We start from the raw sequence: 16,111 nt of genomic DNA on the forward strand, positions 1-16,111 counted from the left end.
AGACCAGGTCACACACCCCCAACCTGCAGTAACTGCAAGCACAGCCAGAGCTTCACGTTGTGCCAGGCTTGAAACATCTTTGGGTAGGCGAGACATGGACACAGTTGGTACAACCAAACTAGTGGCTGTGGAAGCAGGGTTATTTCATCATTCGTTTCAACTGTTCTGATATTAACTGAAATACTTCATGTAGTAAATTATTATTCAATTATCCAGCTTTTCACATCTTCAAAACTTTATCCTTACTCTATCTTATTCCTTGAAATCCCGTATGCCTTCTCTCCCCTGCTGAGTAATACCACTGAAGATAAAAACCTGTAGTGAGTACAGCATGGTGATAAAAGATTGGCATTAAACACTTACCCAAAACAGCAGAGCAGTACCAACAAACTGAATCAGGCCATACAGGGTCAGGTATTTAACCACAGCAAAGGAAGAAACCAAAGCAGCTCGACCTTCCCTGCTCAAACACAAAACAAAGCTAAAAAAACCCGTAACCCACCCAGTACTGGGGTTTTAGTGCCACAGGTTGTTTCTGCTTCTATGGAGAGTAACTCCTTTTGTTTAGAATCCTTAAGAAGAATGGAAAATAGTTTAAATTCCATAGGCATATTTTGGCCTTAAGATAATGCAGAGCCACCTAAGCACCCCTCATCTGCAATGTTTTGTTTCTTTGTGTTTATTCTCCAGCTACAATTTTAATACCTGGCTTAAGCTGCTGCTTTTTCATTTATAATTTGTTCAACAGTTCTGGGAATCAAGTGCATTGCTACATAAAGAAGTAATTGTCTTTTCATACATTTGGCTAAATGGCATTATTCCTGGCTGCTCAATGACTGCATACAGCATATGGATATCAAATTTTTAAAGTAATGACAAGCAAATCTGTCCTGTGGTCACTGCAATCCCTGCCCTCTTGTGTAACTCTACTCCTGTACTTGTTCCAAAAATATCGGCCTCTATGGGCAACACTCACAGTATTGGAATTTAAGGATTTAAAAAAAAAAAAAAAAAAGCCCCTTATGCTTTATTTTATGCAGTTACTGGGAAACAACTAGGTTTGGTTCATCAGCATCTTTCAGAGTAGCACGTGGACACAGCTGTGTGTGTACGTATATGTTTTTATACACACATATTATAGCCATAAATATTTAGTTTTCATTACCAATCTGTCTCAGGAACCTGCACATGGCTGTGCAACTCCCACTTGCGACCCCGCACACCAAGCTCAGTGCAGGCAGCAGCACCCCAAGACAGCACAACTGACCTGATCAGCTCCGGCACACACTGGATGTTGGGGATCTGGGAGGTGAAAGGTGAGGCCACTGATGCCTCCTGCTCTGACAGTGATATCCCCGCATGGGCCATTTTCAAAGCCTGAAATCCACAGAAGAAGGAAGCTGGAGATGCGTTCCCCCCTCCCACACACACACACACTTTCAGTGGTGCTTCACAATTTTTGCTTCAAGTGTCCTTTGTAATTGATCTTCCTCTATTCTGTGGCCCATCTGATCTCATTTTCCAGGTATCTTTCATTCCCTACAGCTTAAATACTTTGTTTGTTCATTTAATCCCATTGTACCTATTTACAGTTCTTTGAACTACCCTGTATGCTCTGTCTCCCACACTGGAGTTTGTGCATACCTATCCTGTTAAACAATCTGCTAAGCTATTTAAATTAGCATTTTATCCTCTTTCTACTCCTTTCAATCTCCTGTTCATATTTCTTTTATTGCTTTCTTATAAGATCCCCATAACCCAGCCTTGTCACCTCTGCTTTAGTGCTCAGGAGTGGGCTATGGATGACTTTCACCAAACTAGCTAATGCATTGTTATAAAATTATATTATGATAACACATTTATCACAATAATATAATAGATAATAGAATAATTATTTTTTTAATCATTAAGGCCCTCCAATTTGCAATTGTAAAATCTGAGCAAATGTGTAAGAAGTATGCTTATTCTAATATCTGGAGAAAAAAAAGCCTTCTATTATTGTGTGTGTTGGTATGTAAAAACACACATAGGTAGTATTTTACAACACGCTGACCAAGTATACCCACAGGCTAACGTGGGAAATGCTGGTGACAAGTTGTGCCGGGCAGCGTCTCACCACAGTGCGCTTTAGGTTGAAAGAGGTAAAATTTAAGGAAAGCAGCAGATTTGCTCATACATACCCCACAGTCGTTGGCTCCGTCACCGCACATGCCCACGTAGTAACTGTTGGAGGAAAAGGAGGGAAAACACTGATGAAAGGAGGGAAAATGGGAGAGAGGGAAGGTGTTTGTAGGTGCTGGAGGTTGGCTCAGTGTTCTTATCTCAGCCCTGTTTCATGCAGCTTTCCATGCTGTGATGGAGCAGGGGCCGAGGCCACAGCAAGGCCTGCATGGGGCAGGGGGCCTGGGGCAGCACCAGCAGGGCCAGTTACACTTCAGAGAACACCTTCCCTCAGTTGGATACAAAAAGAAAGCCAACAGAACCTTACTTGAGTTTCTGGAGCTCTTCAACAAGGCTGGATTTCTGGCCAGGAGACATTCTAGCAAAGACAGTCGCATTCACCAGTATCTGCAGGACAGAGCAATGGGCTGCCTCAGGTGGGCGTTTGTGCCCTGCCACCCCACTGAGGCAGGATCAGGCCTCCCCGAGGGGTGCCTGACACAGTCCTCTAATGCAGTCTCCCTGCCCCGACCATGGTTTTGTTACACTTAGGATAAGGTTTCTCCTAACGCCACCTTTAGCCAGCTCAGGTTTCCGCCTCGCCCCTCCGTGGGAGACCAGCGGTCACCACACGCACTGCGGCAGCCGTGGAGCAGCCAGGCCTCATACCTCCTCCCCTGGTGCGGCACAGATGGCTGGTGACAGTGGCAATAACACTGCTCAGCCGGGGGGTTTTCCAAGCTGTCCAGAGAAGTCCCTCTCCCAGCACCAGCTCTTTAACGGGAGGGTGACAGGCACTGAAGATTTCTGCTGATGGGTGTGGGTATTTCATGTTCCTGTTGTCACTGCTGAACAGAAGACGTTGCCAGCTCTGGCAGCAGTACATGGGAATGGGGTTGATGTTTTTAATTAAACTGAAATGGAGGAGGTGACTGTGGAGTAACTCCACTGTGCAGCTGCTCACAGCACCTCAGCTACCCTGGTCAGCCGAGGACTCAGCAAATACAGAAAGCCAGCTGTTTGGGCTGACCTTGAGGCAAGCCGGGAGGCTGCTGAGTTGTCAGAAGTGACAACGCTACAGGTACTGACAGAAAAATACCTTTCTCCAGCCAGAACACTACTGTCCTTTACACATAACAGGGAGGACGAGCAAGCACTTTGTTTCCTCTGAACTTACTTTTGGCAGCAAGCTGTAGAAGTGCTTTACGAGAACCTGGTAGGATTTCCCATTCATGGCAAAATGGTAGTTGCAGCTTTCTCCATCCAAGCTGATCTTTTCCTGGGCATTAGCACATACCTCCGAGAAATAAGAAAGAATTTAATCTCAGACTGAGGTCACCACAAAGCCGTGGACCCCAGGACTGACCCATCTCTGGAACTGCCCCTGTCCTGGTGACGACAGGCCCCGAGGTGTCACTCAGCCCATGACAAGGGCAGCATCCCTGCCCTTGGGCAGCAATCCCCCTCCTGCTTTGTATCCAGCTCTGCTGATGGCCCCCAACACACCGCACTGTTGCCCACCACACAAACAGGGACACAGCATCATTTCTGCAGTCCTTTCCTGTAACTTCAGGCCTGGCAGTGCTTGATTTTCTAGCTGTGTTCCCGCAGCTAGAAAATAGCTGTTGCCAATACCTGTTAGCCACAGATGGCTAGTTTAAACACTGAAGTTTGGTCCAGCAAATAATCTAACAGACAAGTATTTTTAAATGCATTAATTAGGCACACTTCAAGCATGAAGGAAGCAGCCACTGCATCTGCAGAGCATTACCACTTATTCATGTAGTTATTTTGTACGCTGTCCTGAGCAAAGAGTCTCTGTATTAATTGTTTCTCCCTAGCAGATGAATGGTCCATATCGCACCCCATATACCCTGAGGTAAGTAGGAACCAGCCCCTTTTACTTCCTCCCTTCCTCAAAGCTGCCTCAAAATGCTCAGCAAGGAACCCATACCCCAAAAGCCAGCTATTAGACATCAAAGCTTTGTTAATTCATCCTGGCACCTGACAGCAACCCCCCCAGCTGCACATACAGGGGCAGCAGCTGTGCTTGCTTTGCTGTCTTCTGCCAGCTGCCAGGCAATGGAAGCTGGAGTGGAGCCCTCTGGTTCACTTGCTTCGATGATGATGGCTTTGCTGGCCTTGGGAATCATTTCCGCGCTCCTGGCCACTGTGACTGCTGTCTGGAGGTTGTCCCCTGCCAATGATAACAGAGAGGCTGGCCCTTTGTGTCCTCTGTCATGCCCCAGGTGGGGGCTGTGGAGCTGCCGTGCAATGGGGATGCTGGAGGAGCGAGCCCTTCCTGCGCTGCTCCTGTTCACCGTGGCTGGAGCTGGGGGATTCACCTGTGACCATGACGCTCCTGATGCGGGCGGCAGCCAGCTCCCGCAGCACAGGCTTCGTCTCCTGCTTCAGGCGATTCTCCATCACCAGGAGGCCCAGGAACACCAGCCCGGACTCTGCCTCCTCTCTTGGGGCAAGGACAGAAACACAGGTGCTGCTGTGCTCAGCTGGAAACAGGCTTGGCTATGCAGTGAAATGCAACTGGCACAAGTTCAGTGCTCAACAAGCACCAGCGTTTCTGCAGCTTCAGCCAAGCCACGGGTCCCCTGCCTTGCGGTCCCCTGGAAGGAGCAGCCCAGCCAAGGTGTGCACAGGGAGGGGGAAGAGATCTGCAGGACCAGGCTGGCTGAAACCTGCAGGCTACAGCATTCAGTATGGCTTTCTATCACAGTCCCAATCCATGACCATACTGAAGCACAATTACCAGCTTTCATTGCCCTTTTATAACAGCTTCGGAAATTCAGCTCAGTGAGCTTTGCAAGAGCAGTAGTTAATTGCAAGGCAATTAACAGCATAATCACCATCTGCTGAGAGGAAGGTGTGATGCAGCTCAGCTTCCCCATACGCTTCCGTAAGCAAGAGAGGAGGGGGAGGGCTGGGTCAGGTCCTAACGAGTTGGTAAGGAAGCAAGCCCGCAGCGATGCTAGCAGCTCCTCAGCACATCTTACCTCTCCAGGTCACTCACGTCTACATGCTTTCCTAGGCTTAGCACTTTATGGGCCAGTGCGATAACTCTGAAGCCTTGGCTTGTGTACATCTTAAGCTCCTTTAAAAAATCAGCTGGGACTGTTTACAGGAGAAAAGTGTCATGGTTAGAATATTCCATCCTTGCTGACTGCTCCTCTGGGGTTAAGCCTGCCCTTTAACACACTGTAGAGCCTTACAGCGCTCAGCTTTGTCATAGAAGTCAGCTAAGGCTGTGTAACTGACTGTTCAAATAAGTGATCTGTGCATCCATTTTCTACTTCTTAAATGCATATTAAGGTGCAGGTAGGTATGATGCATTACCAGGCAGAGAAAAAAGGACTGATTCCATCATTCTGACCTGAACTTTACAGCATACATGCTGAGTACTGCTCAGGGAGTTGTTTTTATGTTAATGCCTTAGTGGAAAATTTCTCTAAAATCCTAAATTTTCAATTCTGATGGTTCCAGTAAAAAGGGGGGGGGGGGGGGGGGGGGGCAAAAAAAAACCTCTAAAAGCAGAGTTCCTTTTAACTTCGCAGTATTTTGTAATCACTACATACTGCAATCACAGCTTTACAGTGTGGTACCTAATTATTTATTAAGCTGTAATCAATACAAGAACAATCAAGACAGGAGGAGAGGAGCTATTTGGAAACCTGAGAAAGTGGAACAATGTTTTTTAAGATATCTTTCCTGCTGATGCTAAATTGTTTGGAGGTTTGTGTCATTGGAACTTACATAGCTTTAAACTAAGTTTTTCCATTGCCCCTCAAAACCATTTTCACCTGTTTTCAGGTCATTGCCATCTCAAATAAGAAACAACAGAGACACAGACCACTGGTTGGCACCCTTCCGAAGTATTCAGTGAACATGACCCAAGTTTTATGTTTGCAGGCAAATTGGAGAACAAGCCTATAATATTGCTCTCACACACACAGAAGAAAAGCCTATGTTTACTTGCAGAGGGAGGACAGAAGTCCTGGCTTGAGTGTTAATAGCAATTATCCTTAATAACAGTAATTTGCATGTCCACAGCAAGTTTCCCATTGCTGAGATTTAAAGCCTTTGTGAGCTGGGTCAATAACTCTATGCTGAATTTACAGGTCAATAAATTAACAGAAAATTTAAGGACTCATGCAGCACAACAGAGCAGCTGTGACACATGCAATTACCGCTATCCCACACCTTCTCTGGGTATTTTGACATACCAATGTTATTTACGAGCTGTATCTTCAGCTGATGCCTGTCAGCTGGGTGATGTATAGCGGCTGAACCACAGGCTGTGCATCTCACTAGCTGCTGGGCTGTGTGCATCCTAACTCACAAACAAGCTTATTTGTATAGTTAACTAATGATATTTAGCTTCTGTACTGACCCCAGGCTTGTTTCTGGGTTGAATTGTACATATGTAGTAGCAGAGTGAGTGCTGCAAACCTTGCTAACACAAGGTCTGGTTTGGATTAAGTCCAAACAAAGACTGTAAAGGTGCCCTTCCCCACATCTGTACCAGTTTCTTGTCTGCATAAGCTGGACACTATTTCTGGTGCTCCTTTCATGTACAGGTCATACTGTTCCTCTCCAATCTTCTGTGAAACAACAGACATCCTCTGCAATCCAGAGGAAAATGGGAATTGATGTAGGATTGCTATTCCTTCCACAGGAGCCTGTAAGAGGTTGGGAAAGGGAGATGTTACTTAGGAGGTTGATTCATAGATTACACAAAGCAAATCCATCCTGAGCTTCAGCTCATTTGAGCCTTTCTGGCTTAGGTGATTTATTATTGTTAGGAGACAATTTTAGTATTTTCTGGCTATAGGATCAGATCACCGATAACAAGTTTAGGAACCACAGTTTCAAAAACAGTGGCTTCCCAGCATACTTCCCAGGAACCTCAGTGTTTTTCTTAATATTCAACTTGTTTTCTGGGCTTTATCCCAGGTTTTCTCTTAGCAACCACATACTGATGCAATATTCCTGGAGTTACAGACAGAGGAACTGAAAATTGATGTTACAGTGACATTACCAAGGGAACAGAGCAATGCTAGAAATAAGATTGTTTTCCGTGTTGCCACAGCACTGTCTTTGTGGTACTGCTGACAGAAATCACCCCTCTTCTGCTGGGAAGAAGCTGTCTGGGTTGATGCACAGGCTGGAAATGTAACAATTTTCAGCCATCAAAACACGGAGCTCCTGCCTGGATTTTCGAGAGATGGGGTGAAGCAAACACCACCATGCTTTGGGGTGAGGCTGGTGAATCTGTCAGTAGGGTTGCACAACCATTAGCAGCAAACTTATGGTCCATGTTCCTAGCTGCAGTGCCCCAACCTTACAGTGCCTCTTCCTGCAGATAAAGTCCTGCTTTAGACATTTTTCTAGATTGCAAGTTTTCTTTACACTGGTCTCCAGTTAGACTTGTCATATAGCTTCATTATGTCAGCAGTTTTATTGGGTGAGGAAGCAGGAGTCTGTATCTGTTATTAGTGCAAATAGCAGAGCTGGAAATGAGAGAGTTTTAGGCACAAGAGCCCTTCTGGAAGCTCAGGAGCAGCTCCCCCAATTTAATCAGAATCTGCTTTTCTGGTCCTCAGCTTCCAGGCACTCTGTTTGCAGGGAAGATGCACCACAGGACCAAGAGTGGAGGAAAGGCATATTGCCCAGGTAAACAGTGCATGTACTAGAAGCTTCACAAGCTGGATGTTGAAAGCACAAAATTATTCATTCCCAGAAAGAGCCGGACTCACACTGCTGGCCTTCGGCCCCGGTCTAACGACACAGGTGTGAAGAGTACCAGCCCCATCCTGAGATGTGTTGGACTCTTCTATCTCCTGTACAGGGAAAAAAAGCATTATTTCTGACGCTTCATGTTTTGTATTTTTTGGCTTCACACCTGTCTGTTAAAAACAGGGATGGCAGCACATGACAGCATGTTTCCCCTTTGCTGTTGCCACCCAGCTGCCACAGTGTTTTGTTGTAATCTATGAGGTCTTTCTATCCATCATCACTGACAACCTCCCTGCAGTCCTGTCCTTAGCAGAAGCCTACAGGGCACTGCATCTTTAGACTTGATGAGAGCAAAAAACCTGTGTCAAATTTTGTTTTCTCTAAATTCAAGTCCCGCAGAAATTTAATGTCATAGCAACGAAAGGAAAAGAGAACTAATCCCTATCTAGCTGGTTTTATCTTCCAGTCTCCTGCTTTAAAAGACTCTCACTGATGTTCTGTGCAGAAACAGGGTGGCAGTTTTAGGTGTAGGATGCTTTAGCCCTCCACCTTTGCTACTTTGTGTACTGCCAAGGTTCATTCCCTCTCATTGTCCCCTTCTGCTGTTGTGCAGCTCTGCTGCTCCTTGTCCTTCCATCAGCCCGATGCCTTCCCGCAGTGCTTCTGCGAGAGCTGCATCTGTTTTATGTATTGATTCAAGTCTCTTGAGGAAAAGCTTGAAGGAGAAGAGATGATGGGGCAGTTAACTGCAGTGACCCCAGGGCCCTTGCAGGCTGGGATGGGGAGAAGCAGCACCTTTCCTTCCCATGCCTTTCCTCTCCTGCCCCCCCAGCACAACCCTCCCCATCACTGCAGGTGTGCCCCGAGGCTCAGCCTCTCACCCCTTCCCCAGCTGTCTGTCTTGCTGTTCATTCAGCCTTAGGCTCCAGCCCTGGCTTCTCCATAGGGATGTCCCTTTGCTAATCAGGGAAAACAGCCCTCAGCACAAGGGCACAGAAACCTGCCCGCATGCTTCCTCGGCTGACCTGTGCTGTGCACGTAGCCAGCAGCGCAGTCTGAGCCCCTGCTTCCAGCAGCAATGCTCCCCCTCTGCTTCATTACAGTCCAACATTTCCAGACCAAATTAAAAGAGCAAACACAGGCTTCCCTGAGGAAAATGATTGCTGGACTATCAAAAAAAACAGTTACAGTGCTGCAAATCTGCCATGAGGTTAGGAGGGATAACAGCAAATTCCAGCTGTTGTGACCAGGAGTGAAAGGGGTTCCCCTACAGACATGCCTTTGAGCTTGGCCTTGACCCGGGGGCTGTGCTTTGGAGGTTGCAGAGGACACGAGTCACGTTACCCAGTGCGTGCCCTCAAACATTTTCAGGTCCAGTGGATCTCCTTGAATCTTCTTATCCAAAACCACCAGGGAATGGCAGCTCGCCATGGCTCCGCACAGAGGTCCCCAGGGCAGAGGAGTGCTGGATGGAAACTTGTGAATTTCCTGAAACCTGGTTAAAAGCAGAAGGTTAGTGGGACTGATAACAAGAAGGATGCAGAGAAGCCCCCAGCTAGCACATACAGGTGCAGCTTTGCTGCATTTAGTGCAGCAAAGAGCATTTAGAGCCCCAAAACAGCAAGCAACGTGCTGTCCTACCCTTCCTTCTGATAACAGCTCAGGGGCACTAAGAAGGCCAAAATGTTCCCAGTAATTAATTGTCAAGAGTTCAGCTTGATGCAAAGTAACTGAGAAGGGAAAACAGAGGGGCTGGTACAGGCCTGCTTAGCAATTGCTGTTTGGTATTAGAGCAGAGAAGACGCTATCAGGAAGAAAACAACTTGCAGCAGAGATCTCCAAGGCATTTAGCAATATGGCCTTGGAGAGCCTCCACTTCCACGGGTAGATCTTCCATCTGCAAACCCACAGACACCAGATGCTTGTCCCTCACCTTGGTTTTAAAAAACGGGTAAGCCAGACTTCTATTGAGTTACTTGAGGCACACTATTAAAGATCCATGTCCCGATTTATTTCTGTGGAAAGCCTTGAGATTTATTCCCTCCCTGGCCCTGCAGTACAGGCTGAGCACGTGTGCAGCTGGGCTGGGTGAAGACTCTGTTATTTCACCACGAAAGTTATTTCTCAAAGTCTTCTCACAGACACATTTTTTCCTTCTAAGAAACTGGCTGGCTGACAAGCTGTGTCTGCCAGACCAGAACACAGCCCATTACCATTTAGGCTGGCATGTTAAGGAGTAATTTAAATAAATTTTATTTACCTTTGATCACCACTAGCATCCCCTGTTTCTAGAACAGGCACAGTGAAATGCATCTGGAAGCAAGCAGCATGACAGCTCGCAGCTCTATTAAAAGGAACAATGAATCCCAGGACCTGTCATCCCTCTGGGCCATCAGAGTCTGTTCTGTTTCCAGCAAATTATACCTTGTTCTCAGGCTGGTCATAATTGGCTTATTAATTAATTAATACTTGAGAGACACCGTGAAAATGCTAAACAACGTAAAACCAACAAACATTTGTATCTTATTAAACATACAATAGGATATTTTGCAAGTGGAATGAAATTCCTTTACTGTCATTGCCTCATGGTATTCAGATTAGCTGACAGCTAGTCTTATAATGTGTTTAAGAATGTGAATATTTAAGAAAGAGTAATTATGTAAATACACTAATGAGATCAACACAGCCAGCGATAGCTCCTCCTTGCATTCTGGCAAACCACCAGCACTGGTTCCCAGCTGGGCATAGATTTGACATGTCAGCAAAGACAGACTTATGTTCTGACACCTCACAGAGTTCCTTATTACAAGGATTTACTCTAATATACCGGTCCAATTTTGCTCTGCTGCCCACATGAGCAGATACTACCTGCCAGGCTACCTTGGTGGAAATCTCTCTGGCATTTGCCTGCTTCCTGGGGGGCTCCCAGCCCATCCAACATCCCTTGCTCAGCATGGCCTCCCTGGGGCACTGGATGGGCACCAAGAAGGGACCATGCTATCTGCCTGCAGTTTGGCCCTGCTGGAAGAGTATTTTATCAGTTGACACTTATTAATCTCTTCTCATTAATTTGCATCAGATAGCAATTTTCTCTCTGTCCTTTGAGGAAGTATTGGGAATGTGATTTTTCTCCCACAATGAATTCATCCTATCATTCATTATAGCATGATTATCTCTGTGGTGTTGAGGTATCTTATATATTAACAGCACCTAATGAAATCCAGGAGTAGATATGGGTGTGTGATTTGTCCTGGCCACTGCAAAAGATTAATATTTTGAGTTGGCTTAACATGCAAGTTGCACTTCAGAACTGAAGTCTGTTATTGTATTTTAATAATATGAATTAAATAGTATAACCTGGATATGGTCAAGTTTAATATTTGCGTACTAGATATATCTTGAGGCTTTCAGTGCTCCTTGGGCTTGGATTTGAGATGGAGCATGCCAGGGCTATGAGGGAGTCTGTAAGGACACCTAAGCTTTTCAGGTCTGATCTGTGGTCTCATGGATTTTTGCAGTGTTTACAGAAGGTAGGCGAGATTTGACAGGCACTGAAGATAGCAACACTTCATTTCAACAGAAGGAGCATTATCCTAACCCTTAAAGGATGAAAGGTTTATTGAACAGATTAAGAATATTTATTGAACTATGCTGTGAATGACATAATTGAAAAGCTCTGTGCATATTCTCCAAATCCCCACGGAGTAATTAAAAGCACTCACACTGCTGCTGGCTTCTCAACCACGCGTTTGTCTTGAATTATCAGCCACACTCTCCACTACACCAGCCACTGTATTTGCAAGGAAGGAGCTGAGCAGAGGGCAGGGATCTTCACCTCCCTGTCTCCCCCAAGCTACCCACCTCTTGCTGCATGTTCTTTGCTGTCTCTCCCTATCCCATGCAACCACCTCCCTGCCAACCTGACTGCTGGGCAATACCTCTGCACTGGAGATGGGTTCCCTCTAAAGAAAATCCTTCCTTACCGGCTTCCCTCAGAAGGGAGGACACCCCACAGGTCCAGTCCATCTTCTGTCAGTGTGCCTGTCTAAAATGAGATAAATAGCTGTTACCCTTTTCCTTCCCACCCCTTCCCCTGACACATCCCCAGAGCTCCTTTCTGGGCAGGGTAAGGAAAGCCTCATGCCCCCAGTGTCACCCTGCCCCACAGGCACCTGCAGAGGATGTTTTCATGGGGGCAGGTGAGGGGAGATTGGGGAGAAATAAAAATAAGAAATAAAATAACCGCTGTGCATTCCCCCAGCACCTTTGAGTGCCCCAGGAAGTGCCTTACTTTGTCAAAGCAAACAAGGTTGATCTGCCCGCAGATATTAATCCTCTGTGGAGTGATGCAGAAAATCTTCTTTTTCTTCAGCCTCCTTTGGGCATAAACAGTGCCTGTGGTCAAGGCAGCGGGGATCGCGGGAGGCACAGCCACGGTGAGGAGGAGGAGGGCCATAGCCACTACTTCTGCCACCGGTTTCTGCAAGCAGCCAGAGCAACAGGCGGTGGGAGGGGGGCAAAAGCCCCCTGGGGTCCCTCCTGCCACAGAGCAATGCACCCCAAGCTCTGACCATGGATTTATTCTCCTTCTTTCTGTCCCATCCCCCCACGCACACACTTCTGGCATCAGCAGACTTGACTGCAGAAGCAGAAGATATTCCAGCGGCCTCAGAGCTGGCACACAGCCTAGGGGCATTGACTGTACTTACTTGATGGTACGTGAACACGCACACGGTGTAGATCAGTCCCAGCACACCGATGGCAGAGAGGCCTATGATGAACTTGAAGGCATCTCTGTAGAGCTGGAAGTTCATGGGCTTGGGGTAGAGGATGGATCTCACCAAGTCACCTTTAGCGGTGTTGAACCCTGCGTGAAGACACGAGCCTTACGTCGCATCGGTGACAAAGCGGTGGCATGGCGAGCCAGTTCTGTCAGAAACGGATGGCACTGCACAGGCCTCAGCTATCAGGTGGCAACGAGGACCGCTCGGGTGTGGCAGAGCTACAAGGAGACACCAGCTCTCCTATCAGCCTCATGGGAAGCCATTTTCCCCAATCTGGTCAAAAAACAAAGGACTTACCAGTTTGCAGCACCACGGCTCTCACTGGCCCTCTGCCAGTTGGCTTCGTCTGTATGACTTCAGTCCCACAGAAGAGGACGTGTCTCCGGTAGTCCTCCATGCTGTGGGTTTTCCAGGGCATCGGACTCTCCGTGAGAGGCAAGGGGGTTTTAGTAACCGGAATACTTTCACCTGAGAACAGCAGCATGCAGCTTCACTTAAAGGGGATTTAAAAGTCTTATCAGATTGTGCATATTAAAAAATAACAGCGCCCTTTTAGGTGCTTAAACTTACCTGACTAATGAGCTTGCTTAAGTACTTACAGATGTGGATTTGTGGTGACAGCCTTTACAGTTTTCATGTCAGAGTCCATCTGATGGCTTCTCTGAGCATTTTCTGTCAATGGGCTTGGGACAAATTGCACCCGTGGCCCAAGTTCAGGCCTTGCAGTGGCTCAGTGTTTACTATAATGCTGACTCATGTGCTCATACATGGCCTGCTTGAACCAAATCACTGCAAGATCAGAATCCAAAAAGCCAGAAAATGCATATTCATTGTATTTGAATTATTTCACTTTCTGCTCCTGACTGTATTTTAATCCTCCTTCTGTGTGTGTGTGGATAAGAAATATATATTACACAATGGCAGTGTTCAAAAGCCCAAGACAACTGTGAATTATTCAAGCCACAGTTTTCCCACCTCCTGCTGCACACTATTCTAATAAATAGTAAACAATTTGCTGTCAGAACAGAGAGACACATCTCCCTGACAGAGAACCTGCACAGGGTGTTAACATTTCAAACTCCAAGGCTGCACCTGTGAGCATCCCTTCATTCACAACGCAGCTCCCATCAATCAGGACGGCATCACATGGCAGAGAGAGCTTTTTTCTGTCTAAAAGAAACACATCTCCTGGGACTAAGTAACGAGACTCCAGCTCTTTGCAACCTGTAGAATAATATGAAAATGGACTTAATTTGTGCTCAAATTCTGAGCTATAAAAAAACAAGTTTCAAAGCACACAGCATCCCAAAACTTCTACGCTGCATGATTTAAGACCAGTGCCTTTTAGAAATAAAACTGGCTGAAAAGCAACAGCACAAAGGTAAGCCTTTGTCTGAACGTCTTCCTCCAAGTGGGTGTCTGCAGTTTTACTGGCTTAGTGTCCACAAAATGCTGACCTCAAAAACCTATCTAAGGCCCTTACATCTCCCATCAACCCTAGGAATTGCATATCCGAGCACCTTTGGGAGGCAAAAATACTATAACCCCTATTTTATGGGCAAGGAACTGAGACACAGGGAAGGAAGCGTGTACCTCAGTGGGAGCCATATATCCAGACTCCACTCCTCAAGACTCGCTCGCAAGCTACTGACAAGCTTGTGAAAGTAGCCTGGATCAGGGCAGGGAAGCAGATCTCTGAAGGCCAGAGTTGTTATCTGGTTGCTTGTTTGGGAAATTAAGTTTTCCAAGCTTTTCTCAACTCTCAACACAAATTACTAGGCTTGCCTGTATCATTACAGATGCTGCAGATACCGGTGATAATGACACAGATGCATCATTACCGCATCGCATAGGCTGTGCCCACAGTTCTCGCTGTCCTGCCCAGCTCACCTCCCTCTGCCCTATTCTCCCTGCAGCTCGCCCTTCACGTTTCAGCCATGGAAACCAAGAGGAGCTGTACAATTCCAGATACATTTCAACACATCAGTTAATTACACAGGCCTGTGAGGAAAATGAGACTCAGATGACTCACCTTCTCTCTTCATGCAGACTGTAACCTGGACTTTGTTATGCTCCTCAACAAGGTCATGCAGCTTAGTAGACTGCTGTTGATGGGAAAGTGATAGCAGTGTTGAAACACCAACACTCAAGCTGAGCAGCATGTTACAATTCACTGATCATGTTAATATCATAGAAACTGAGCTCTGCTGAGTTATCCAGGGGAGTTTTCACATCTCTCTTTAGAAGTCAGGATGCTGATTCATAGTTAACCTAGAACGAGCTGCTGTAGAAACTTGGACCAAATTTTCAATTTGCTTTGACTCATTCCATTGTAACCTCCCTTGTCTTTCCTGGGGCTATCCCTGCTTCATAACAGAGCAAGTCTCCTCAGCTGCAACACTGCTACCTGCAGCCCCTTAGTAAGGGGCTTCTTTTTGCTCAACAGTCTTATCCTTGCTAGGAGGCTTCCAACAAAACAACCCAGTTGTAAAGACTGCCATTACAACACTGCCGTTGCGAGAAGAAAAATTCTAATTTGACTGGGTGTCTGTGCTTTGCGTGTTTTTGCAATCTAATGCGGACAATTATGTACCCTGAGATAATGATGAAGTCAGCTGTCATTGCAAGACCATTAGAGAGAATGCACTATCTTGATTTAGAAGTTGCAATTGAAAAAAAAAAAAAAAAACTAATCCCCAAGTGTGGATTTCTTCATTAGCATTGTTCTTCTGAGGATGTCAAACCAGTTTGAAGAATATCCGGAGGCCCCAAACATTGTAATTTTTCCTGCCAAAGTTATCAGTCACACAATAAAACTGGCCTTGCCAAGAAAAGCTGAACGGACCATATCTGTTCTTGGTGCTCTGCAATACCAGGGCACGACATCACCACTTTAGGGATAAAGGTACTCTTAAAGGGATGCAAGTGCTTGTTCAACACGGGAGTGCTATTCATCCTACATGACACATACAGATTTTAGCCTGAGATACAGAAATGGCATTCATGGCCAACACACCTGTGCTGGCAAGAGCCCCAGCTATTCACAAAGTGCTCGCTGAGACCGGCATGAGGCTGGAACAAGGCAGCAATACAAGCATGCCCTTGGCAGCGAGGGTGCGTGGTGCATGGAGTGCCGTGTCAGCAGAGCACTGCAGTAAGCACACGCTGCCCAAAGGCCCTCAAGCCCAGAGACCCACACAGGAGCATGCTGTGCCCCCCAGCAGCCCATGGAAAAGAGGGGTCAGCTCAGCCCACAGCTAACTCCCCCGAAGACAAATCATTACCTCCCCCAGGGAGCATTTCGCAGAGCAGCCTGCTGTATGCCTGGCTCAAGAAGCCATTCCCATGGCTGAATCTGGCCCCTGACCAGTCATTTAGTGCAGGAAGACTGGTCTGAGCAGTGCCTTTGGAGACAA

At 46.6% G+C, this 16,111-nt stretch overlaps 1 protein-coding gene across 1 annotated transcript in view; it reads right to left on the minus strand.

Moving 5' to 3' along the window:
* Positions 1 to 16,111, minus strand: part of ATP13A5 (ATPase 13A5) — a 31,471-nt gene that overhangs the window by 5,824 nt on the left and 9,536 nt on the right. Inside the window, exons 8-24 of the mRNA XM_080604800.1 lie at positions 14,728 to 14,800; positions 13,788 to 13,919; positions 12,993 to 13,163; positions 12,621 to 12,778; positions 12,203 to 12,391; positions 11,895 to 11,956; positions 9,256 to 9,406; positions 7,932 to 8,015; positions 6,698 to 6,854; positions 5,172 to 5,289; positions 4,506 to 4,630; positions 4,194 to 4,357; positions 3,338 to 3,457; positions 2,489 to 2,568; positions 2,181 to 2,223; positions 1,268 to 1,377; positions 364 to 460 (exon numbers count right to left, since the gene is read on the minus strand). Coding sequence (XP_080460926.1) covers positions 364 to 460; positions 1,268 to 1,377; positions 2,181 to 2,223; positions 2,489 to 2,568; positions 3,338 to 3,457; positions 4,194 to 4,357; positions 4,506 to 4,630; positions 5,172 to 5,289; positions 6,698 to 6,854; positions 7,932 to 8,015; positions 9,256 to 9,406; positions 11,895 to 11,956; positions 12,203 to 12,391; positions 12,621 to 12,778; positions 12,993 to 13,163; positions 13,788 to 13,919; positions 14,728 to 14,800 — 2,034 coding nt within the window. The remainder of the gene's footprint in view (positions 1 to 363; positions 461 to 1,267; positions 1,378 to 2,180; positions 2,224 to 2,488; positions 2,569 to 3,337; positions 3,458 to 4,193; positions 4,358 to 4,505; positions 4,631 to 5,171; positions 5,290 to 6,697; positions 6,855 to 7,931; positions 8,016 to 9,255; positions 9,407 to 11,894; positions 11,957 to 12,202; positions 12,392 to 12,620; positions 12,779 to 12,992; positions 13,164 to 13,787; positions 13,920 to 14,727; positions 14,801 to 16,111) is intronic.

This window comes from Anser brachyrhynchus (assembly GCF_964034855.1).
Source record: "Anser brachyrhynchus genome assembly, chromosome: 9".
In the NCBI taxonomy this organism is placed as follows: domain Eukaryota; kingdom Metazoa; phylum Chordata; class Aves; order Anseriformes; family Anatidae; genus Anser; species Anser brachyrhynchus.